This window comes from Mus caroli, unplaced genomic scaffold (assembly GCF_978045245.1).
Source record: "Mus caroli unplaced genomic scaffold, Mus_caroli_1 scaffold_11, whole genome shotgun sequence".
NCBI lineage: Eukaryota > Metazoa > Chordata > Mammalia > Rodentia > Muridae > Mus > Mus caroli.
The window spans coordinates 24,904,869-24,930,581 of NW_028227266.1; the positions used below are offsets into that span (position 1 = coordinate 24,904,869).

Sequence of the window (25,713 nt, forward strand, 5' to 3'; positions counted from 1 at the left end):
TGTTCTTACTTCAGTGGATGCTTTTGGCTGGCTGGCCCCCATGGCAACTTTTCTCGGGATCCCAGGGAAGTTTCTAACACTGACCTCACTCCTTCTCCCTAGAGAAACTGCTTTCTGTGTTTCTAGGAGCCAGTGTTTTACAAGCACTTGCCATAAAAGTAATCAGTGGTATAATTGGTGGCTTGACATTTTGTCTTCCATACTGCTGTGTGGATGGATTTTTGGATGGATGGGAAGAGTCTCAGAAATGGATTCTATTCCCTGCACATTGCACATGTAGAGGGGCCATAGTAGGCTTCTAGTAAACATTTCATCAGTGAATGGGTAAATGGTTGCATGAAGCATCAAAAGGCAGCTTCCTCACTAATGTTGTTCTTTGTGAAAAAAAATACTCTGGGCAAAGTGGTTCCCATTTATTCCAACATGAGTGTGCTGAGAGAGGAGCATCCAGAGTTCAAGGCCAGACTGGACTACAGAGTAAGTTGAAGGCAAGGCTGGGATGCATAGGAACTCACTCGATCGAAAACCTCCCCACCTAAAATGACAAAAAAAGGACAACAACTTGATCAAAGGAGGCTATGTATTCTTGTCCAAGGTTGGTGAGTTTGAAAGGAGGTAGGTCAAATGAGGAAATTCATTAGTGGAAGGGTGAAGGTCCCATCCCCACACACTTGTCTTCCTTATGACTCTCTTAAGATCTAGCATTGCACTTGAACATGGCTACCTGACCACTTTACTGGTTCAAAGGGCAGAACCTCCAGGAGTGATTCTTGTCTTCTCACACACTCTTCCCCTCTCCAATTGGCTTATAGTTTTATACTTTGTTGCTATTTAAGTACAGTTTTGATGATTCCGTTTCCTTTAGAAGAAGAAGAAGAAAAAAAAATCACACAAGGTATAAAACTGCTTATTATTTACTCCAGAAAGAGAGCAGTTCCCCTAGTAAATATGCACTGAAGCATTTTTATTTTTATTTGTGTTTTTTAAGAATTCTTAAATGGACCCAGTAGACCGTAATACCTCTTTTTAGAGTTGGTGCCATCTATTGATTAAATATGCATTTATACATTTCTACTTTTTTAAAAAATAAGAGACATATGTTTTAGTCATATAATAGTCTAGAAGAATCGATCAGTAAAAATACATATTTATGTGGTCTTTACAAAAGACTTTGTCAAGCACACAAATTTAGAAAAAATAACATAAATTATTTTCTGATCTTCACTGATGTTTGTTAAGTGTGAATTTAATTAAGAAATGCCTCGTGCAAAGAGATTGTTGAAATAAAGAGATGCTTGCATTTCATTTTAGTTTCATGTTGCTGAGTACTGAACTCAGGGTCTTGTCCATACTATATAAAAGCTCTACCACCAAACCATATCAGCTGCCCTAAATGGATGCTTTTAATAACAAGAGTGTCCTGGCCAGGTATGGTCGCCATGAGCAGAGGTAACATAATGAATACTAGGGCAGTCTGGGCTACAGAGTGAGACACTGTTGAAAAAAAAATCTCTATCTCTATTTCTATCTCTGCATCTATATATCACAATATCATAGATTTTTTATATAATATACATATGAATATGAATCCATTTTTTTAAAAGATAAGGTCACATCACTAGTAATGAAACTGCCAGAATATGAGCTCAGGTTTTTCTGTTTGCAAAGTGAATTTCTTCCTCAACAGGAGTTATTGTGTTACAGACATTGTGATTTCATTGAATACACTAAACAGGAAAGAGCGAAAGAACTAAGCCTTGAAGTAGAGTTGGGACTTTCTGTCATCTCTTCTTCTGCCTCTGCTGTGGAACTGAGTGGCTATAAGGCTTAGTGAGAACTGAGAGATGGCAGCGTGGGCTTGCCTGGATTGTGCTTACCCCATTAAATGTTACTAGATGCTTGTTCCTGGTCCCTGGCAGCTCACTGTCTGGTAGTGTGTTGCTGTAGATTGGCTCTTTAATTCCCCACCACCATCCATGTGTTGAAAGCATAGTCCTCTGTGTTTGTTGTTGGAAAACAGTAGAACCTTTAGTGGGGAGACCAGTGGAATCCTCCATCACTTGGAGTATACTCTTGAAGGGAATAGTGGACCTCTAGCTTCTTCCCCCTCAGGCTTTTCAATTCTTTGGCATGGGCAGGGGTGTTTGTACTCTATCACAGTTACTACTTTGCTTTGCCCCTTTAAGCATCAGATCTAAGAGATTTGTATGTACTCAGTCATGGCTACAGTGTCCAAAGATGTGAACTAGTGTACCCCTGATTAAATCGATCTCAAGAGTTTGTTATTGGGATGGAAAGTACAGGAACACAGTACTCCAACTGTTCTTTGTAGAGAGGCTGTATTGAGTATACTTCACATTCCTAATGTGTTTATGGAAATGTTGGTCTTGCAGTCCCTGTGTAAGTCAAGGAGGGGCTGTGCCCAGTGCTACCCAGAGTCCTAAGGTGCTCAGTGTACCGTGGATGCTACAGGGACTGCTGATCACTGGAATTAGCCAGTGCTGTTCAGGAGCTCAGTATTCCCTAGGCACTCAAGCCTCTTCTCTTTTCTTCCCATGTCAGTCATTGGCCATTGTAAGAGGTGAAGGATAGCTGGCCCTCTGTTTCAGGTGAGCAGCCTGCAACTTTTTTTTATTTAAATCTTTTGAACTTTCTCATCTATGTTGTAAAGATAATATTTACCTCCATCATTATACCATGATAGTGCTCAATGCTATAATTTCTTTATATAGAGGAAACAGAAGAATTTGGGCTTGCATTTGGGCTGTCTCCCTCACTGTGGTCCTGGACAAGTTACTTAACCTCTCTCAATCTCAGTTTCTTCCTCTCTTAATTAGGATAAGGATTAAATGTAATGCCATAGCTGAAGTCCTTAGCCAACAAGGGGTTAATGAGTTGCCCAAACAGACTAATCCTTCAGCACCACATCTAGATGAGTCTTTCCTCTTCTCCTGCCACAAGAGACTATTGGTAGACCTCATCTGTGTCTGCTAAGATGAAAACAGTTCACATGTTCCCTAGAATCGTTCCATAAATGAATGTCGTTCATAGTCTTTCTTTTCTCCAAAGGAAATTAACTCTTTTGCAGCATAATAGGAAATCTCTAAATTGCAAGACTTTCTCAGCCAGCATGGCTCTTGGTTTTCTAAAGGCCTCTTGTTTGTGTCTGCCAGTCCCTCTCCTGGTGCTGTCTACCCATTTCTTTTCTGTGGTCTATCTGATCCCCTCCCTGCCTTGCAAGTCTCTTTGTGCATCAGAGGACTCCACCAGCAATAGTTCTTCAGAACTTCAGTCTGGTACTGTCCTTGTTCAGAGCATGCATAGATAGCTCTGCTTACACAGGACATGCCTCCCAACTGCTGGCTGGATACAAAGCGACTTTTCTATGTAAGGTATATATATATGTATTCTATAATCTTCTATATACATTCACTAATATACTATTCCTTTATTTTTTTCTAGAGAAATCTTCAGATATATCACATGGCTTTTGCAGACAAGAAGAAACAATGTTCTTCCTTGGCCCAGTCTTGGAAAAGCACTGTATATTAAAACAACAACTTGCTAAAAGCTGATGATGATGCTATTGATCATTGTGTTTGTAAGGGAAATGATCAATGTTCTACTTGTTTAAAGGCAAACATCTTATTTCCTAGAAAAAGTGATGTTCTGTTAGATGTAAATGAGTTCTGTGCATCCTTCTTCTTCATCAAAACTGGTTTTATGATAGTGCAGACTTGGGTTTGAATCTGGACTCATTAGCCATGTACTGTTTCTCAAGACACTGGTACTTGCTGAACTGAAAATGTAGGGTACTGGTGTCTATGGGGTAGAACTCTGGTGGGGGCAGCTGAATTAACACCTGTACTTTCCTGTCCCATAGGAGGTGTTGGAAATACATCACAGAAACAACCAGGGAGGAAGGAAGAATGTCACCTGGAAAGTCACTCACATATAAGAAGTAGAGCACATGCACAGAGCTGGGGAGGAATCCCAGCAGACATGGGGTCTTTGGAGAACACCTGGTAACAGAGGTACTTTCTCTAGAACCTCCGTAATATCCAGTGCTCTTCTCACTGCCCTTTCTCAAAGTGCAGGGGCCATGCCAGCAGTGTGCAATTCACATTCCAGGGAGGACAGATAGAGTGTGTTTTGGCTGCATTCTGTGGTGTTCCTATAAACTATGATTACACAGATGCAAATTGGATCATGGTGAAAGAAAGAAAGAAAGAAAGAAAGAAAGAAAGAAAGAAAGAAAGAGAGAGAGAGAAAGAAAGAAAGAAAGAAGGAAGAAAGAAAAGAAAGGAAGAAAGAAAGAAAAAGAAGAAAGAGAGAAAGAAAGAAAGGAAGAAAGAAGAAAGAAAGAAAGAAAAGAAAGGAAGAAAGAGAGAAAGAAAGAAAGGAAGGAAGAAGAAAGAAAAAAGAAAGGAAAGAAAGGAAGAAAGAAAGGAAAGAAAGAGAGAAAGAAAGAAAGAGAAAGAAAAAGAAAAGAAAAGAAAAGGAAAGAAAAGAAAAGAAAAGAAAAGGAAAGAAGGAAGGAAAAGAAAAAGGCCAAAGCCATGGGCATCCCTGTGAGCCTTCTTTTGAGGACTTCTGCAAGTTTCTTCTTCCTTAAGACCTAATCTGGATGTCCCTATCTAAGTGTGCTGGGATCATGACAATTGTTTGGGTTTTGGTCTTGGTAGAATTCCCTAATGCTCTAATTTGGGGGAGCTGGCCCAAATTAGATTCCCTGTATCTTTGATGAGAAAAAAAAAACCTGAACATGTCCATCTTCCAGCTGGGGAGTCAGTCTGCTCTCAAGTACTCTTGCTGGCGGGATGGGGACTTGATGCATTTGAGCAGCCTCTGAGCAAAGCTCTGGCTGCATCCTGGGCTGGAGACCAGGAAGAAGGAATGATAAGGTCTTGGCATGAGCATTAGTCAATTTCTGCCAGGAAGCAGCCCTTTCCTGATCCTTGTGTCCCGAGACCTGCTGGGGTAAGATTTAGGAAAGGGCATTAGACCCCTCCTGCTGCCCACCCAGGAGCGGGTGTGCCCATGTGAAGCACACTGGCATACTCACACAGATCCCAGCAGTACTGCTGCGCGGTGAGGGGGTGCGCAAGGGACAGGCTTCAACTCCCCTCGGAGTGGAGCCTTCCCAACAGGAAAGTCTCCCGGTGTCGCTCAGGAGAGTGGAGCCAATATGTGGCTTGGAGGTGGTCTGCTGTGCGCCCAGTGAAGATTGGTGCTGATGATTCTTAGCAGTTGTGTGTATGTGCAAGGGGGAAAAAAATCAGAGACGCTGTCTGCCTGCTCCCATCTCGCGCGCGCTCTCTCTCTTCTGCTCTCTCCCTCCCTTTGCAAACATTGGATTTAAACCTGCTCAGAATTCAGCACAGAGGAAGCAGCCTCGGTAGCAGCAGCAGTAGCAGCAGCAGCACCAGCAGGAGCTAGCCGGGCCGCCGCGCACCACAGCCTCGAGATGTACCATCCCGCCTACTGGATCGTCTTCTCGGCCACCACTGCCCTGCTCTTCATCCCAGGTACCCAGCAAAGAAGGGTGTTTTCTCTCTCTGAGCGATGGTGCCGCTGCTAGGGCAGAAGGAGAAGGGGGGAGAGGGAGAGGCAAGGAGGAAAAGAGGGAGTGTAAGAGGCATGTGAGTAAGGTAGGCTTGCCGCGTGCACACACACTCACTGGCTAGCTGGCTCTCAGGCAGACAGATGCCCTCAGCAAGCGATTTGCTCCCTTCTTGGGAGAGCTGGGTTCGAGATCCGCACCGTGCTGCAAGGCGCTGCTGGTTCTGTGAAAGGCACAACTGGCATTGACCAGCTGTGGTCCCAAGGGTGACAGAAGAGGGGCTTAAACTCCGGGGCGCAAAAGCCTTCTTGAGCGCTGCTGTCGGGACCTGCAGCAGGAACTGGCATCCCGCTCAGTACTGGTCTCTGTTTTACTGAATCGTAGTAATCTCTGCGTCTCTGTTTCTATGCTTTTTTCTTCCCCCCTTCCTGTTTTTTTTTCTCTCTTCCCAACGTTCTCTCCTCTCTTCTTTTCCTTCCTTCTGAACCCTCCCCTCGATTCCCACTGCAGATCCCTACCTCCTTGTTTGCCTTCTCATTCTTTCACGAATTTTTCTCTACTGTATTTTTTTTTTGTCTTAACACAATCCTTCCACCACCTCTTGTCCTTTCTTTATCCTTCCACCAAATGGGCAGATTATGCCTTTGAAACCCACTTTCTTCTTCCTAATCGTCACATCACGGCAGAGACATAAATTTTCCCTAGTAGATTTGATCTGGTTCAAGCCGGGCGAAGGTTGGGAAATCTAATCCCAGTGCAGGGTTGCTAGAGTCCCTATGGTGGGCAGAGATGTTAATGCAGTGCTCTTTCTCACAGCACTTACTTGTTTGGGCAGACCAAGTCTGCAGTGACCCAGGTAAGATGCTTCAAGGCAACCTTTGCAACCTTCCCCAGTCAGCCTGCTAGACTCCTTGCAGACTCCCGCACATCTTAATAGGGTTGGTAATTGCTTCAGAGCCTTCTGAAAGCAGAGGACCATGCCTGCAGGCATCTTTCACACAATGCTGAAGGGGCTTGGAAGGCTTGCCAACATTTTAGGCAGCATCAAAGGGTCTCTGGGTCTTCCACACTAAACCTCACCCTTTAGGGGCATTTCTTCTCTCTCTCTCTCTCTCTCTCTCTCTCTCTCTCTCTCTCTCTCTCTCTCTCTCTCTCTCTCTCCCTCCCTCCCTCCCTCTCTCCTCTTGTTGCAAATGGAGATAGCATGTTTTCCGTTAAACATTAGCTTAGACCTAAATTCCCTTACATATGTACAGACATGAATGCCAATATTCTCAACCCTCACATTCATAGGTGAAGCACACAATTCTTCATTTTATATTCAGAATACCTTGGTAAGGTTTTCTTCCCTTTCTTGTAAACCTAATTCTCCAAAGTACTTCTAAGCTAACAAAGAAAATTAGAAAAAAAGAAAGGAACTTATTGGGATGAAAGAGAAAATTGATGATTTTTTTTTAAAGAAAAGATATCCCTTGTATACTGTTGCATCACTTTATTAAAGACATTTTAATTAATTTGGAAATTTTATGCCTCCCCATTAAGTTTGAATTCTACTTCTCTGAGAAGAGATGGGTTCTAAACCAAATTCCCAGGTGTCTTTTGGGGCTGGCAAGTTCAGAGTTGGGAGGGTGTCCTTTTGCTTTTTCTAGGGTCTCCAGTGTTCCAGTGGGAGTGGGGAAAGCCACAGGCAGAGCCCAGTGCTCAGTACCTGCTTGAGCCTGGTAGAGGGAGCCAGGTGGGTGCTTCTGGTCCTCTGCAAAAAGAGAAACTTTCCTGAGAGTTCAGGAGGACGCTTATCACGGACTAAGACTTAATCGCTCCTCCCACTGTGGTTCTAGGGGCTTGGGTTAGGACCTTCCTGAGGACTGGGTGGTGAGAATGGGTAAAGGATAAACTTCACAGGGTCTCTGCATCCCTTGTGCCTGTCCTAAGGACAGAAAGTGAGTAAGACCAATGGGCTGAGTTTGGGACACAGTGAACCCCAAAGGAAGCCACAAACTGGGTTGAAACTTTCCTCTGGGGATATCCTAGTACCCTAAAGCACTGAGCTTGTAGGGGTCAGGGAGTCCTGGCTTACAGCTGTAAGTCATATTCTACCAAAGCCTTGAAAGGGGCTTCCACCTGCACTTCCCGAGCCCTGCCTGGGTGTGAGATGAGGGTGACAATCCAGCTGCAGTTATTTGGGAGAGTAAGATAAACATCTGCCTAGGGTTGCCTTTACCCCAGTAGGCAGGCTTTACTACCTTACTCCGAGGGATGCTCTCAGGTCTGAGCATCCCTCTGAGATCAGGAAGAGGGAGAAAGAAAAGTTGGTGTTAGTGGAAAGAAGGGAAAGAAGACACCCAAGGCCTCCAGCAGGATCCGAAAGGCTTGCGGCTCCTCATAGCTCGCATCCTTTACTTGCTTCAAAGTCTTCGTACTTCTTTTTAATTTTTTTCTTTTGTTTTGAACCCTGCCTTCCCTCCCCAGAAGTTAGCACCAGCTTGTTAGCCATTTACTTTCCCAGCAGGTAAAACCAGGCTAATGTGATCACAAAACTTTGACCTGGTTAGGCCTCCGTGCTCCCTCAGTCTGTAGCTTTTCATTTCTTCGAAAAAACACCTTTTCAACTCAGAATAATTTTCAGGTTAATGCTGTTGTTGCCTGGTACTTCCCAGGGAGACTGATGTTCATAAATTGTTTTCCTAAGCAGAATTTCTAGGGTGGGAAGACAGTTGCAAGGCACAGACTATTGAGCTCATATTCAAGACAAGACAGGGAAGGGGATGTGGTTGACAACATGTCACGCTGAGAAGCGTAGTCCTGAGACCCTGGGCATCCAGGGAGCGAATGATGAGGCTGAGTTGGTTGCCACAGGTAGAAAGAGACATTAGGGTCTTTGATAAGAGTATTTGTGTGTGTGTGTTTCTCTCTCTCTCTCTCTCTCTCTCTCTGTGTGTGTATGTGTGTGTGTTGTGTGCATGCGTGTGTATGTGTATATATGTGTGTATGTGCCTATGTGTGTGCCTGTGTATATATGTGTGTGTGCATGTATATGTATGTGTGTGTGTGTGTGTGTGTGTGTATTTATGTGTGTGCCTGTGTGTGTATGTGTGTGCATGCGAGCACACTTTGAAACCTAGGCCACATCATAGGTCCCAGGAGTCTTTATGACCTTGAATCTGGGCATTGATGGGAAGGTAAGTAGGATGGAGGAGCTGGAAGTTAAGGCTGCTGGATATTTGCATCAAAACCACCAGAAGATAGGATCTCAGATCAACATGTGAAGCCCATCTTAGACAGGAATATGTATAAATGCTGAGTACTTTAGGTCTCTCTGATGACTTCCAGACCAATTTGTCTAGCTCAAAGTCACTGTCCATGAAATGGAGTCATTGGGTGAAAACACATCTTCCCTCCACCTGTCTTAGCATCATAGCCATGAGACAGGGTGGGGAAGGCTCTACAGAGTCTTAGGTAGTTGGAAGAAAGACTGAATTTCTAAGCTGGAAGCCTGCTTTTCTACTATGTAGACCTTTCCTCTGGTGTGTCCCTTTTACTCCTAGGTATTCAGGGGTCTTCTCTCCCATGTACTGAGCAAAGACCTGATGTGAAGACTGAGTCTGGGTTTGTGACCTGTCACATCTTACACAGGTTTCCCACCATTGGCTGTCAGAAAGCCTTGGGCTTGGCTGGAAAATTCCCAGAGGCTTAAGATGTCCTCATCGTCTGCATGGCCCCTTTCTCCTTTGTATATTTCACTGTATGAAGGATCTTGGATCTTTGGACTGAGACAAGGACATGAGGAATTTTTAATGATTTCTGTCCCCATCCTCTCCCAGTGTTGAGAAGCCTGGAGGGCTGTTTCCCTGTGTGAGAGGAGTCAAGCAGGAGACAGTAAGCCCCAGGGTCTACTGAGAGTTAGGACCAAGGTCTAGGCATCCGATTATTGAAAGGTTTTGCCACCCTTTTGCCAATACTTCCTTCCCATCCCAGCTGTCATGTGGCTCTCAACCCCTGTAAATGATTGGCATATTAATAAGGTCAGACCAAGTCCTGGTGGCATTCAGCACTGGCCAGTGACAATAGCAGGCACTTAAAAGAAGACAGGCAATACCTGGTGTTTTAGTTGCCTGGAGCTGGGTAGTGTGAGATCAATCAGTGATCCCAGATGGACTGAGGTTCTTGTCTGTTGCTCCAGGCACGCTTGCCTCCTTCCTTTCCTCGTGTGGCACCCTCAGCTCCAGCCCCAAAGCCTGGAACATGTAGGAGATGCCTTAAGTAGCCCACACCTGTTTGTCCTTGTGGTCTGGCAGTTCTAGAGCCTGGATCTCTTTCTTGTGTCAGCCACTGGAAACATCATGTATGCTTACAGCTTCAACCTGGCATCTGAGCTTCATGGGGCAGCATGTCAGTGGGCAATTTTCTACTCAGCGGATCTCCACACCAGCTTCTGTGTACGCTGAAAACTGAGAAGTTACATACTATGTGTCAGAGCATTTAGTTTGTTCTCCAGGTCTCAATGTGCCAGTCTGTAAAAAGGGTTCCAATTCTGTATGCCTCCTGTTTCCTACTGGACAGAAAAAAAACTAAAAATCTAGATTAGATGTTAACAAGGGAAAGCTTAATAATTGTTATCATAATAGAACACATCCCAGTCTCTAGCGCCATAGCAGAGGGAGAAGGATGCTCATATGTAGGTGACTAGAAAATATGGTTCTCACTGTTGAAGAAGGCGGCACACAGGATAGAACTGTACTGACTTGTCTGTCTTTGCCATGGTGATAAAAGCTAGCTGACTACAATACATGGATTCCTTTATTCAACAAGACTTTATATATGTTCTAATGAATTAAGGCATCTCTCAGCTTCAAAACCAAAGTACATCAAACTAGAAAACCGGTTCCCCTTCTCCTTCTTTTTGACCCCATCGAGGACATATGCTGACTTGAACTGGCTTTTCTGCCGTGTAAAGCTAGTGCTGATCAGGGGCTTCTTTGATTTCCTAAGGGACTGCTTGGTGATGTTTTCAGTGAGGTGCAGGCTATGTGGACTTACTCAGCAGCCTTGAACAGGTGGGGATTTCAGTAGCACAGTCTCATAGCTTCATGCTCGCATGACTCTTCAGCCTATGGGCTAGGCTTTCCCCACCTTGGCTCCCTGGCTTGAGGACCATCAGTCTGCTACTCTTTTCTGTCTGTGGATGGTTGCCATCCGTCTGCAGCTGCCTGCAGCTGGAGAGAGAGGGCAGATGGAAGCAGACCCACTCTTCCTGTCACAGAACTCAAGTGTCAGTCCACAGATGGCCTGTGGCTGCTGACAAGCCAAGCTGTCAGAGATGGTGGATACTGGCATCTTTGGATGCTGATGGAACTTTTCAGACATGGAGGCTGAGCAGGCTGATGTCACCTTGGGGTGGCTCTGTTCTGCTGTCCCACTCCCAGTGATGATCTCTGGGTAGCTCTAGATCCTGAGGTAATCTGTTCTTGACATTTATGCTATGGTCAGGAACTGAAGATTTAGAAGATTTCTAAAGCCTTAGTCTCCTGTGACTTGCTGCAGGTGGGGTGAGACAATAGGAACAGCTACAGTTCCAGGAGCCAAATTTCTGATCATTCATTCAGAAGCACATAATGGTAACTCTGAGAATGGAGCAGAAAGAAATTCTAACTCAGAGGTGACCATGAAGACAAACATACTTGTGATTACTTCCCTGTAGGTGTGTGTGCAAGCATGCACACCACAATTGGGGTTTCATCATCCACTGGCAGTCACAAAGTCACTCCTGCTGAAAGCATACACACACACACACACACACACACAAACACACACAGATGTTTGGATGTGCTCATACATACACTCACACACAGCCTTAGTTTAGCTACTCTCAAAGTTTTCAGCCACACCACAGCTCCTCACAAAAAACAAGCCCATCTTCCTTTTGCCTCATGACTTTGCCCCTATAAGAGAACACCAACTAGAGCCTTTAGCCCTAGTGCCTTCCCTATTGGTACATGGTAGGAGTCTGTGCCATACATGGCCATTCATGTGTGACTGTTTGCTTGGCAATGTAGAAACTCCCTCTACAGCTACCCACTCTCTTCTGTAACCCAAAGCCAGTGGGCACCAGTGGTAAAACTTCCACTTGTCTCTCAAGATCCCCTCCTATCCAGAACTCTTGGTGCCCAGAGGCTAAGACTCCCCTGCAGCCACTAAACTAACTTAATTAAATGTTTGCAGAATGCTTTGAGACACCTCTGGGCAATGTGCTCGGTAAGTGCAAAGCATTATCATTATGAGGTAGCACATTGCCTTTAACAAGCAGGGACATTGTGCTGAGAGACCCCTGGAAAGGCCAAGATGAATCGATGCATCAGGACACAGGCCATTGATTGGAATGGCTGCTTGCATGTTCCTGGGAAATGATAGGTGACATTTGAATTGAGCACTGAAGTCCAAGGTCTAGAAAAACCAGAATATTGGTCATTCCAAGGGACAGAGACTCTGAAATGGTCTGAGTGGTTATTCTTAAGCTCTTGTTTTTTATTGTTTTTTTTTTTTCTGTGTGGTTTTGTTTTGGTAAATTTACAATGCTGTTCTATTGCACATGGGAATTAACTCAGTAAGGAGAACAGTTGTCGTATGCTTTATGACATGCCTGGGAAATTTATGTTCACTCTTATTTGTTGCTTAGAAAAGGAGTATGGAAAGAAAAGGAAAGGAATATGGGATATTACTGGATTGTGTGGACTTCTAATTGTGTAGAGTTTACAAAATAAAAACCAAAACCTTCTAAATTGGACAAAGTCCGCAAGGCCATAATCTGTGCAGGGCTCCCCAATTTTCTGCACCTTGTTTCATCTTTCACACCCTCTTCTTTCCTTACTAGCTCCTGACTTTGGTCACTTTGGTCAATCTTTGTCCGTCATAATAGGCTCCCTTCCCCTTCCCCAAAGGCTTTTTACTCAAGCATAAAAATTCTTATCTTCCTATATATATTGTTTCCCATGGAACATTTTTTTCTTCTTTCAGAGTTTGGCAAAGGTATTACTTTCTCAAAAGAACCTTCTTGATGCTTTAAGTAGGACTAGGCCTTGTTTATTATGCAAGTTCTCAGTGCCAGGCTTCTCTTTCCAACACCGTGACTTTATGTATTGATTTTATGCCTTTTTTTCTTCCACTTACTGAGGCCCATAAAGCTCCACCATTCTCCTCTCCAGCACATCCTCATTGCTAACACAGTGGCCGGCCGAGGGGAAGTGTGCAGAGTGCTTGTTGAGTAAGGGAATGAGAGGGTGGAGAAACTGATTATGAATAAACTGTAGCCAAACTCATACTTGTATTAGATGTTGGCTTATTCTGTATATCGTTTTGATCATACCCTTTGGATTCTCAAAACTATCTTGGGTCCTGGGTTGGCAGGCCAACACTCACTCATTTGTAGAGTAGGCATGCAGCTTGGGAACAGTTTTGCTAGTGGGAAATGGGAATGTCTAGAAAATGCTTAGATATGAGCATTCATTCAAGGGTTTATGAACATCAGTCAACACTAGCTGTGATCTACCGACCAGACAAAAATCACAACCCAGTGCTGGAACTGCAGAGTTGTGAAAGTGACATCTCAACACACACACCTGTGTAGTGAGACTTCCGAAATGTTGGTTTCTTTCAAAGACACAGCAATGTTATAGGAATATATTTTGTTTTAATCCCATCCATGGGGATATGGGGCTCCTCCCCTGCAGCTGACTATGGTTTGTCTCGTGCTTTAGTAGAAGCAGGGTTTTGCCAGCTCCAGATATTTTCTTCACCTGTGTGATGCTTGGAATTCTGGGAATTTTTCCCCGGGTATATAAATGCTAGGGCCCGGAGAGGCACGATTGATGTTTCATGGCTGTTCAGGGGGGTTGACTACAGTTTGTTAGTAGTCATGTTCACAGAAGAAACAAGAAGAAAGACATCAGAGTCAAGGATCTCTCTCTTTCTTCCCCTCTTTCTTCTTTCTCTCTTATCTAATGATAGTGGGTGAAACCGGTGGCAGGATAAAGGGTGAGAAAAGGAAGGGAGAACCCACAAAATAGCTAAGGCAGGCTACATGCCTGAGAGTATGAGGCATTCTGTAAACATCTACGTGGCCCTAAACTGGCTATTGGCCTTATACAAACTGAAATGACTCAGCACATTTAATCTAGCTGTCTATTAGAGGGACTTCAGTTATTTGAAATTTACACTCATGCTCCTTTGCCAATAGCTAAGAATTGTAGTAATACAAGAAGGGATTTTGTAATTTAAAAGAACTGAAATGTTGCACTATGGTTAGGAAAATGCAGATAGCATAGGGGTGGGACAAACATGTTGTCATTTCTATGGGAAAGGTAAAACTGGTCTCAGCAAGACAAAAGAGTTATAAGGTTATATTGTTTTTACAAATAGTCCATTTCATGGTATAGTCTGTTCACCAGTGCTGTTACGTCATGGTTCTTGGGCTCTGGATCACAGAGGTCTTGCCTCATTAATCTATGAGTGCTTCTCAGTGCTAAGCATTTCTCAGATGTGTTATTTACTGAGTAATTACTTTGGGGAAAAACGTTTAAACTAAAATAGTTATGGTTGGTTTGGGTTTGCAGCTAAGTGGCTACTGTTCTTGGCTAGCATGCATGGAATAAGAGACACACATGCATCAAGCCAACATCTATATGGTTGGGAAATCACAATTCAGACAAGAATAGGATGGGCATATGCTTCTATGATTTCCTGTAAAGAGGGCTATCTTGCCACCAAGCTCTGTGACAGTGACAACTGAGTAAAGTCCTGCAGAGAAGGGATGTAGACATGTTCTAAGGCCTAAGGAAGGGACAGGACCTGTGTTGGTTTGAATGAGAATGGCCCCCATTAGCTCATATTTGAATGTTTGTATCTCAATTGGTAGACTGCTTAAGAAGGATTGAGAAGTGTGGTCTTATTGGAGGAGCTATGTCACTGGAGGGTGGGCTCAGAGGTTTCAAAAGCTCATGCCAGGTCTGATCTTGCTCTCTTTCTGCTGTGCAGTGTAGGCCAGATGTTAGCTTTCAGCTACCACTCCAGTGCCTGCCTGCCATGGTTCCTGTCATAATGATCATGGACTAACCATGTGAAACTGTAAGCAAGCCCCAGTTAAATACTTTGTTCTATATGTTGACTTAGTCACAATGTCTCTTCATAGCAATATAACAGTGGTAACCAAGACAAGGAGTGTAGCCAGGACACACAGGGTGCCTGTGATGTCCAGGTTTTGATACCAGGAGAGGAGGAAGGCCAAGGGAGGCCAAGAAGTTGAAGATATTATGAGTTGTGGCAAGAAAAGGAACACTTTATTCAGGCTTTGATGCAGGCAGACACTGGGACACAAAGGCTGTACACAAGCTGGCACAGGCACAGGCAGACTGGGTGCAAGGAAATAGACATTCAGAGCCACACAGAAAGGCTGGTGAAGACAGAAGTAAAGGCTAAGCCTAAAACTTCTGACCTGAGAGCCATACTTATATAAAACCCACAAAAAGGTGGCACCCAGCCAGAAATGGTTATGTAACAGATTACACCACTGTTTACTTTTGGATTCCCTGGACAACCAATGTCAGCCATTTTGTTGCTGACACATAGGCCCCCAGCTGTCCAACCTCAGCCATCTCAGCCAATGCTGGATATCACTAACAGTACCATTGTTTCCCAAATATAAACTGGCCTGTTTAGTCTTCCACAGGACTTCAACAGGAAACCTAAGGGCTCATTCTCCTACCTGTATAGAGCACAGAAGAAGAAAGTGTGTCCCAAGATCAATGTTCCAGCCTGTTGTGCCAGGACCAGAAAGGCCATTTCAGTTGTAATTCTGGAAGCAATGATCCATGATTGATATAACTCATGTGATAGGTGTGGATCATGGCTTATATCCTTGAGTCCTATTCTTGTTGCAGCTTGCAGAATGGAGTAGGAATGAACATGGCAGTTGGGAGGCCACTGACACGTCTCAGATGGAAGTGCCCATGACTTAGACCTCTGGGAGAGGTGATTAGAAAAGAGAGGCATTAATGAACATGCCTGTCTTTAAAGGACTATTGTGGGGGAGTTAAAGAGACTATGAAGTCTGATTCTAACAGCAGACACATAACACAACAGTCTTTGTGACCTGTATGTCCCATTGTTTGTGCCCAATAATGAGCCCTCTCTCAGCTGATATATAGCCTTTCTATAGAACAGGAATAGGTGGATTTTGGAATTCCATCCTTCCTGGAAGCAAAATAATTTCAGCCCTTGACACCAAGCCCAGTGTGTCACTGAACTTCTGTATATATTTAAGAGATGACAGAGTTCTAGTTGTCCTATCTACTATATTCTACCTTAGCTTTTCCTCTGGAAGAATCCAGGCTGTGATTAGAGGAGCTTTATTATGAATCCTTGAGTGACTATGGACACTCCAATTCAACCACATGACATCATTTGATGACACCAGTGTATTTGTAACCTTCTTCAAGGCAACCCACATCAGGGACCTTCTGAGCAGAGCCTTGTATATGTGGCTTCATGAATATACATGTAGGTCCTTGGAAAGGGACCTTAGACACTCTAGTCTGTCCTCTCACTGAGGCGAAGGGGGTATGAAATTCTTCTGTAAAAACACATAGCTAGAGGCTTCTCTGGAAGACAGCTGTTATACTCTGGAGTCATTTCTCTCTTATAGTGAGGAGGGAAGCTAAAATTTACCTTTGAAGATGATCCCATAACCTTGGTTACTATTCTGTTTCATACTGTTTATTCACTTCAGAGTTTCATTCCCTAAAGTGTTCGTTCACTTTAGTGCACAGAAGAAACTGTGTGGGACAAGGTAAGTCAGTTGGAAAAACCTAAGGATTAGGGTCTGGGGGCAAGAAACAAAACAGAAACTTGGTCCCTTGTAGAATAATGACCCTTGCAACTAAACTGGGGGACTTCTAGAAATACATGGTTCCTCGGTATAAGGAAGGCTATGCTTAGGGCAGTAAAATGAAAAAGTGTCAGCTTTGTGTCAAGCTGATGGGATTCACATCAACCTGTTTGGTCTTCACACTATGACATGTGCTGGCTTTTATCACTGCCAGCAAAACAACTCTTTTAAAAAAATATGTGTTTGGCCTCAAAACTGTACTAAGCCAAGAGAAAACTCATACTAATAATCTTCTAATCTCTATGCTAATGATTCATGGTCAACTTATATGCACACATCATATGCACCTGTATCATACCAGTTCTGTAATTAAACAAGGAAAACAGCCAGTCTTCTTCCCTCTCAACACCTCTGCTTCAAATCAGCAAAGTGGAAATAAGCACATGACAGTGGCAAGGAGGTGTAGATAAATTCAGAATAAGAAACAAGAGTTCAAATTCAGAAGCATGCCAGAAAGGATCAGATGGGAAGATGAGACACAGCAGTAGTAAGGCAAACCACCTAGGGGCATACCCATTCCTACAATGACAGGCTTAAGGAAGCCTGAGGCTACTCTGAACATGCCAACTTGCTTCTTCTGAACAGACCAGTGCCAAGGGATTTCCTGTATTCTTCAATGAGAGGAGAGGAATGCTGGAAGAGAGAACATGGCAGATGGAAATAGCCCATTAGCTTGCAGGCTCCAAGAGAAACTGGGGTTTCCTTAGGAGTCCCCTGGCTTTATCCCATGGAGAGGATGGTTCCCAGTCTTACTTGGCACTGGGTTGGTTGCCTCTTTGGGTGGAGTCCAGATGGGAAGGGATGATGAAAACGACTATTGCGTTATTGAGATTCTGCATCCATCTTTTCCTGATGGAACCGTGGAGTCTTAGAAGATCGCAGACATTACCAACTGATGTCAGCTTAAATGCATGGTATCTGAATGATGTGGCCATTGCTGTGGTAACCTGGACAACTGTTTGTTTCCTGCTTTCACTTCAGTAATCTGTATTTAAAGCATATGCTTAGTAGTCTGTGGCCATCTTGTGGCAACACTGATGCCATGAGTCCTGCCATGGCCTTTGGCTTTATTACTCCTTTTTATATAAAGCCAGTGGCCTTAGGCAAGTGCTTTAACTTCTTCAAGATGCTTACTCCTCTGCAAAAAATAATGGAGTGATCTCAATGGTACCTAGAAAAGCCCCGGCCCTCTGAAGTTACTGGTGGATGGGTTTTACTTACCTTGGATAGGTCAATTCCCTAGATTGTCTGTGAATCCTCTTTCTCCATGATTTTCTGTGGCTGTGGTGAGTGTGATTGGACCCCGCAGGGTGGCACACACTCTGGTTTGGGAGCAGGCATCATGGTGGAGGAGCTCTTGGTGTCTCCTCTGCAGGCCAGAAATGGGTTCGGTTTGCTTCTGTTTCCATGGAGACCACTGTAAAGTATTTTCTGTTTTCTCAGCTGAATTACTTGAACCTTGCCAGAGAATGGGGACTTAGCCATTTGTCTTATGATGAGAGAGGCCAGGTAAAAGTAGGAAAGGGCTCTGACTTACAGCCTAATGTCAATCTAGAGCTGGCCTGTGACTGTTTAAGTTTTAGGTCCTGCTGACTCTCCTCACTAAAAGCATAATTCTAGGGATGAATCCATGGAGGTATAGAATGGAGGTAGAGGAGTCTTTTGGAAAGTTTGAAACATTTTGGCTGTCCTGCACATATGTCGTAGAGAGTCCTGATCCATTTCACCTCATACAGGCTGATTGGTGAAACCCAGAGCTTGGATCCCTTCTTTTTCAAGCCCACAGGAAACCATACAGCATCTCAGGTCCTCATGACCTCTTCTATCCTATGAATAGCTTGATTCCATAATGAGAATCATTCATGTAGACAACAGAAATGGGGAAGTTTACGGGGCTGTGCATCTGCCTTGTACCCTGCTCTCAATCCAACATGTTGGTTAGTCATCTTGGCTGGTCCCTGGCATAGGGCACTAAGTGAGTCTCTATATTACAGCACTGCCTGGTGGACAGCAGTATTTTGTAGCCCTTTGCTATAGTCTGGAGAACTGGAGAAGGGTGAATCTCATGTACCTTAACCACATACTTAGCCTGATCTTGCCTAGGGTCAGATGTGCGCTTGTTATAGCTCCTCTTTGGAGTTACAATGTCTCTTGGTTTAGCTTTTCTGGGAAAGTATCAACTCTGAGCTATGCTTTCTAGTTTCATTTTGAACTGCTCAGTCTCCAGCATGCAGTCCCCATCTCCATATGTCACAAACTGATTATGTGCCCAATCCTTATCAAAATGGTGGATGTTTCTAGAACCTCATCAGACATTGGTGAGCAAGGTTGATTGAAGTCAGGTTTTCTGGAAGATACATCTGCTTGCAGATTAGAGTTACAGAGAAACAGCTGACATTTCCACCCCATTAGTCCTCTAGAAGCACCACTAAAGTCTATGTGCCTGGGAAGGCAAGAGAATTACAGTAATGTAGTCCTGTCTTACATTTCAGTTCAAGTGCAGAAGCAATGGCAAAGAGTTCAGAATTGGGAAGGTTGAAGAAAATCAAAGGCAGCATGTTCTAACATCCTCTGTCCCCCATAAAAACATATTACATGTTTTATTCCTCCTTATTTTCAATTCTGGTGGCTGGTTTGGGGGTGTGATGGTGAGAAGCAGGAAGAGGGAGACCATGACTGATTTTTCCAGTGCAGAGAACACACTTTCTGTTATCCTGTCCTTCTGTTGGTATTCCCAGGGTGCACTTCTCCAGCAGTAGACCTCTCATTAAGGCCTGTGTTTGGACTTCATAGTGTTCAAATAAATTAGTACATCAGAAATATCTTGATTACTTTCTTCTGATTCCCCCCAGACTCTTCTGTATTGCACTGAACACTCAGTGGTGGTCTGAAGTGTTCCTATGAAGGCAGAGGCTTAGCCAGAATGGAAAGACAGCAGGAATGACTAATGCCTCAAAGCCAAAGACCAGTTCAGGATTTCTTATCCAAAAGCCTTGCTTGGGACCAAAAAGATTTCCAATTATTTTTTATTTTGGAATGTTTTCAAACATGTTATGAGAGCATGAAGACAGAAATAAAAACCCTAAACATGAATGGTTTATGTTTCACACATAGTTTACAGGTAATTTTATGCAATATTTTGAGTGCACCAGAATTTGACTGAGGCCTATCATATGAGGTTGGGTGTAGGATATCCCCTGAAGTGCCATGTTGGTACTAAAGGGTTTTGAAATTTGGAGCATTCCAGATTTTGGGTTTTGGGATTATGTTTGCTTACCCTGATCTAGGAAGGATCAAGGCCACCAAGCAGGAAGGCTGCAGGGGCTGAGATGGGACTGAGGAACACCCAGAACAGAACCTTAACAGCTTCAGAAATCTCTGTATAGCACCCAAGCTGTCTTGAGGTGGAGTGATGCACTCCCATTGACATCTCTTTCAGGGTGATATCCCTATGCAAGCCTTTGCTTGAGGCCTTCCCACCTTCATTCCACCATCCTACCCACCTGTGCACACATACCCATGCTCCTATGACCCACCAATTCACACATCTGATACACCTGTTCAGACTCCACCCACCCACTGTCCTTGTACAATTGTTCACACACAACCCACCCAATCATGCACTTGTTCATACTCATGTACATGTCTACCCAGCTTTCTCAGATATCTGTTTACACATAGCTCACTTAGTCACATACATGTCCCACCCAGGCACTAGCTAACCTCTACACGACACACACACACACACACACACACACACACACACACACACTCACATAGATCCACATTACCAGCTCTCTATGCATACACCACTCAGCAAGCTACACCCACCTATACACATCACCCATTTAGGAACATACCAGTACCTCTGACTCATGCTCACACTACCTAGGTAGACTCCCCCTGCAACCTAAGAACACAACACCCATTCCCACCCCTATCCACACACAATGGCTCCTCCCATGCCCTACATGCACATGCCATGTAGCAACTATCCACATGTACAACATGCACACACATACTGCCCACCTACACACACACACACACCCATAACCTCACAACTTAGCCATCTTCATACATACCCACACATACCACCAACCTACCTTAGCACTTACATACCCATATGCAAACCATCCACCAAGCCACACATACATACTACTTGCTTATATGTACACACACACACACAAACACCTGCCTTCTTACTATCCACTCAGTCAACAACTTCACACCATAAACTCATATACACATACTGCCTTCCTATGCAAACACACATATCCTATCACACACCCATACACACGTACATTCATACATTTATATATTTTCCCAGACACATTCCATATGCTTAGACATATACTCTATCCACCTGTAAATACACCTACATATACAACTCACACAAATTTGACCCCATATACATACCACCTACCCATGAGTTGGCACAGACTCCATCCTCCCACATGCTGGTGTATAGCTAAATGTCACATACGCTACACCCACCACCAAACACACATATCAGCCCCAATCTCCTTTTCTTCTTCAAAAGGAGTTGTTATAGGCCAAAGGGTTAACAGTGGCTCGAGCCCAACTCTTTCCCTCTGGGACCGAATATAGAGATAAATCTCTGGCCACAAACCATTCTGTGTATTGGGACACTATGGTTGCTGTGGCAGACCCCATTTTGTAGCAGCTGCAGTGTTCTTCAACAATACTATCTTTGTAGTAAGAATGGCTGACCATCAATGAATACAGACCAGCATCCAGAATGATATTTCAATCGTCAAAATAACCATTGAAGGGAAACAAATGTCAAATAGTCTTTGTAAGAGTTAAAAGCTAGGCACAGGCACCATTTATTCTAACTGCTGATGATTCTGCATCTCCAGTCTCTACTCTCTTCCCCTCAGACCTGGCTGGCTCTCAGTACCAGTTAGCTTGGACGTACTGAACCTTGCCTTCCTGGTATAGGCTGGAAATAACCTTTTGTCCTGTCAAAGTCATGCTGAAGTGAAGTTAGAATTGCTTTCTTTTAAAACTTATTAGCTCTCTCTGTGTGTGTGTGTGTGTGTGTGTGTGTGTGTATGTCACACACACACATGCTTGCACTCATACACATATGAATGCATGTAAGTACACACGAGGAAGATAGAGGTCTATAGTGGATATCTTTATCTCCTTGTTTTTGTTTGTTTGTTTGTTGGCTTGTGTTTGTTTTCGTTATGTTTTTGAGGCTAGGTCTTTTACTGAACCTGAAGCCCACAAATTTGGCTAGACTTGTCACCCAGCAAGTCCTTGGGATTCTCCCATCTCCATCTCCTAGCCCTGGGATCCTAGGGAGGCACTGCCAAGCCTGGCTTTTAACATGGGTTCTAGGCACTTGTGTCCATGCTGTCCTACTTGTGCATACAAATTTTCCACTGAATCATTTCCCCTGCCTCAGAGATAGAATTTATTGAAGGGTGGGGACAGGAAAAGCTGGAGAAGGTTGTCTTTCCTGTGCATAGTTTGATCTTGAGTTGCCTCAAGTCCAACTCCAGAACTGGATCAGTTAGGACAATGCCTCTCAGTTCCCTAGCTCTCCAAGGTGTGGATGACCAAAAGCTACAGACAGCAGTCTGGAGTACATTGCTCCACGGCCATTTCCTTTGGACTGCTCCCAGCCATGGTCAAGGGTGGGAGAGATACCATGTTTGGTTCTCATAGGAATCCAATCTTCTCTGAGGGGTGGCTTTGACTTGGAGGCACCTGAGACAGCGAATTAAGCTTTCCCCAGAACCTCAGTGTTTTGTCTGCTTCCTCCCACCCACCTTCCCGCCAGCCTTCTCCTCACCTTCACCAGAGACCAAGCCAACACAGCCGTCTGCTGGCCCTCCTGGCTCCTTCGCTTTTCCTTCACAGTTTCTTCCCCTCACAAATGTCTTGCACATCCAAACCTGTCTTGATGTCTGGTTCTCAGAGGACACAGATTGACATAGTGTTTCCGGGCTGGCCGAGATAAGTAGGCGTGTGAGCCAACGTTGTACTCCATATGTCAACCTTCTCTGCCACCCACACTGCAAAGTTGAGCCACGGAAGAATGCAAGCACTGAAAATTTTAAGACCACGAGAAGCCATGTTTATTTTATTCTCCAAGGCAAGATCCTGGCCCATGGAAGCCTTGTCCTGCACTCACATTGATTAAATTAGGGATTTTTTTAATATGTGTCACCATTTTTCAAGTGGACTCCTTGCTCTGGACTGATCATAAAGATGGATTCTGTCTCCCCTTGATGCACTGTTAGTTCAGGTGGAAATGCAACCCATACCTTGCAGCTTTCTCATTTTCTGGAGCCTGTACACTATCCAGTTTGCAAGGCTGGGTCTGTCCTTTAGGAACACTGTTCTAATTGTTATGATTTTTGTGTCTTGACTTTATTCTCCTTACATCCCTGTGCTATGGCTCTTTTGAACCACTTGTCTTCTTACACAGGATTCTCAATTGTTGTTAAGACTGTTCTGTGGGTTGGACTATGTTTCGAAGCAACCTTGGCCTCTACCCACCAGATGCCAGTAGCACCTCTTGAACTGTGACAGCCAAGAACGTCTCTAGACATAGATAGCCAAATGTCCCCTGGGGGACAAAATCACTGCTGAGAGCTGAGGCTCAGATTTTAAACAGACAGCACGGTATCTTAGCAACCCTTCTAACTGATGTGAGGTGTCTTCTCCTAGCTAGTCAAAGGCAGACTTCTTTTAGGGTATCATCAAACTTGAACTTATGATATGTGTGGACTCCAAGAAGCTTCGGGGTCTCTCATCTGTTTCACAGGATAATTATTTCATCCAGAACCCAGATTACTGAATTCTTCACCTTCCCAGATGTTTTCTGTTGAATACTGTACAGAAATGAGAATGTATTTCACAATGCTAGTAGGCAGACTAGTATGGCTTTTTTCTGTGTTAGTGTATCATGGGTAAAGCGGATAGAGGGGTCTTACCCTATTATAACACGAGAATGTTTCACTAAGCTGGTGTACTCATTGTGTTTGGGGTCATCATGAGCCAACCTGTCCCCGCATCTGTCCTTGAGGCAGATTCTGACTCTGCTCTAACAGCTTGGGGCTAGTCAGGAGTGAACCTGACAATTCTGACAAGGTTCCTATTGGCAGGTATCTAAACTCAAACCGAAGAGCAGAATCTAAAAACTGGAATGTTGTAGATAGCTACAGAGATCTAGGCTCAGTTATGACAGTAAAATTTTGAGATTTTTGGTAATTTTGAGTCACTTTGAAGAGTCTCCTTCCTATAACCAAGACTTGAGAATGGAATGGTCCTAAGAATTACAAAAGGCAGAAAATGCCTGCTTTCTCTTATCTTTGGCTTGTTTTTAATGAGAAGCAAATGGTGTTGGCTGACTGTGAGACTCTCTCCTATGTTCCCTTGTAATTTTGGAAAGAAGTGATGCCAGGCTCTCTGGGTGAGGTTAAGGTGACACAGATAAGCTGAAACACAGTGAACTACTAGGAATTCAGGATTTGTGAATGAGGATGGGCCCTTTGGAATTCAGAATTAGGTTTTGTCTTACGTTCAGCTGACTGCTGGCCTGATTTTTTTGCTGCTGTGTTTTCTTTTTCTTTTTTTATAAGATATTTTCTTTATTTACATTTCAAATGTTATACTTTCCTAGTTTCCCCTTCAAAAATTCCCTATCCGCTCCACTCTCCCCCTGCTCCACAACCCACCCACTCCTTTTCCTGGCCCTGGCATTCCCCTATACTGGGGCATAGAACCTTCACAGAACCAAGGGCCTCTCCTCCCATTGAGGACTGCCTAAGTCATCCTCTGCTACATATGCAGCTAGAGCCATGAGTCCCACCATGTTTTCTTTGGTTGGTGGTTTAGTAGTAGGGATCTCTGGGGGTACTAGTTGGTTCATATTGTTGTTCTTCCTATGGGGCTACAAACCCTTTCAGCTCCTTGGGTACTTTCTCTAGCTCCTTCACTGGGGACCCTGTGCTCCATCCAATGGATAACTTTGAGCAACCACTTCTGCATTTGCCAGGCACCGGCAAAGCCTCTCAGGAGACAGCTTTATCAGCCTCCTGTCAGCAAAATCTTGTTGACATCTGCAGTAGTGTCTGGGTTTGGTGGTTGTTTATGGGATGGATGCCCAAGTGGGGCAGTCTCTGAATGGTCATTCCTTCAGTTTCTGCTCTGAACTTTGTCTGTAACTTCTTCCATGGGCATTTTGTTCCCCCTTCTAAAAAGGAACAGAGTGTCCACACTTTGGTCTTCCTTCTTCTTGAGTTCCATGTGTTTTGCAAATTGTATCTTGGGTATTCTTAGCTTCTGGGCTAATATCCACTTATCAGTGAGTGCATATTATGTGTGTTCTTTTGTGATTGAGTTACCTCACTTAGGATGATATCCTCCAGATCCATCCATTTTTCTAAGAATTTCATAAATTCATTGTTTTTAATAATTGCGTAGTACTCCATTATGTAAATGTACCACATTTTCTGTATCCATTTCTCTATTGAGGGACATCTGGGTTCTTTCCAGCTTCTGGCTATTATAAATAAGTCTGCTACGAACATGTGTCCTTATTACAAATTGGAGCATCTTTTGGGTATATGCCTAGGAGAGGTATTGCTGGATCCTCTGGTAGTACTATGTCCAATTTTCTGAGGAATCAGCAAACTGATTTCCAGAGTGGTTGTACCAGCTTGCTACCCACCAGCAATGGAGGAGTGGTCCTCTTCCTTCACATCCTTGCCAGCATCTGCTGTCACCTGAGTTTTTGATCTTAGCCATTCTGACTGGTGTAAGGCGAAATCTCATGGTTGTTTTGATTTGCATTTCCCTGATGATTGAGGATGTTGAACATTTTTTCAGGTGCTTCTCAGCCATTCGGTATTCCTCAGGTGAGAATTCTTTGTTTAGATCTGTACTCCATTTTTAATAGGGTTATTTGGTTTTCTGGAGTCTGCTGCTATGTTCTTAACAACAATAACTTAAAAAGCTAAACCAAAAAAATAAAATAGCTAAACCAATAATCTTGTGATATAGCTCACTGATTAGAATCTTTTTTTTTGAACCATTATAAATGTCACATTTGGTTTAGGTAAAAGCTCCTTCCTTGGGTAACAATGTAGACAGTGACTCATTTCTCAAGGTCATAATGGGACCTGAATGGACTATGAATCTACTGTCTGCCCAGCCTCAGAGATTTAGAGCAGCA

At 43.9% G+C, this 25,713-nt stretch overlaps 1 protein-coding gene across 1 annotated transcript in view; it reads left to right on the forward strand.

The window, feature by feature from the left end:
- Positions 1–4,963: 4,963 nt before the first annotated feature.
- Positions 4,964–25,713, forward strand: part of Opcml (opioid binding protein/cell adhesion molecule like) — a 1,159,039-nt gene continuing 1,138,289 nt past the window's right edge. The window contains exon 1 of the mRNA XM_029482074.2: positions 4,964–5,528. Coding sequence (XP_029337934.1) covers positions 5,468–5,528 — 61 coding nt within the window. The 5' untranslated portion in view covers positions 4,964–5,467. The remainder of the gene's footprint in view (positions 5,529–25,713) is intronic.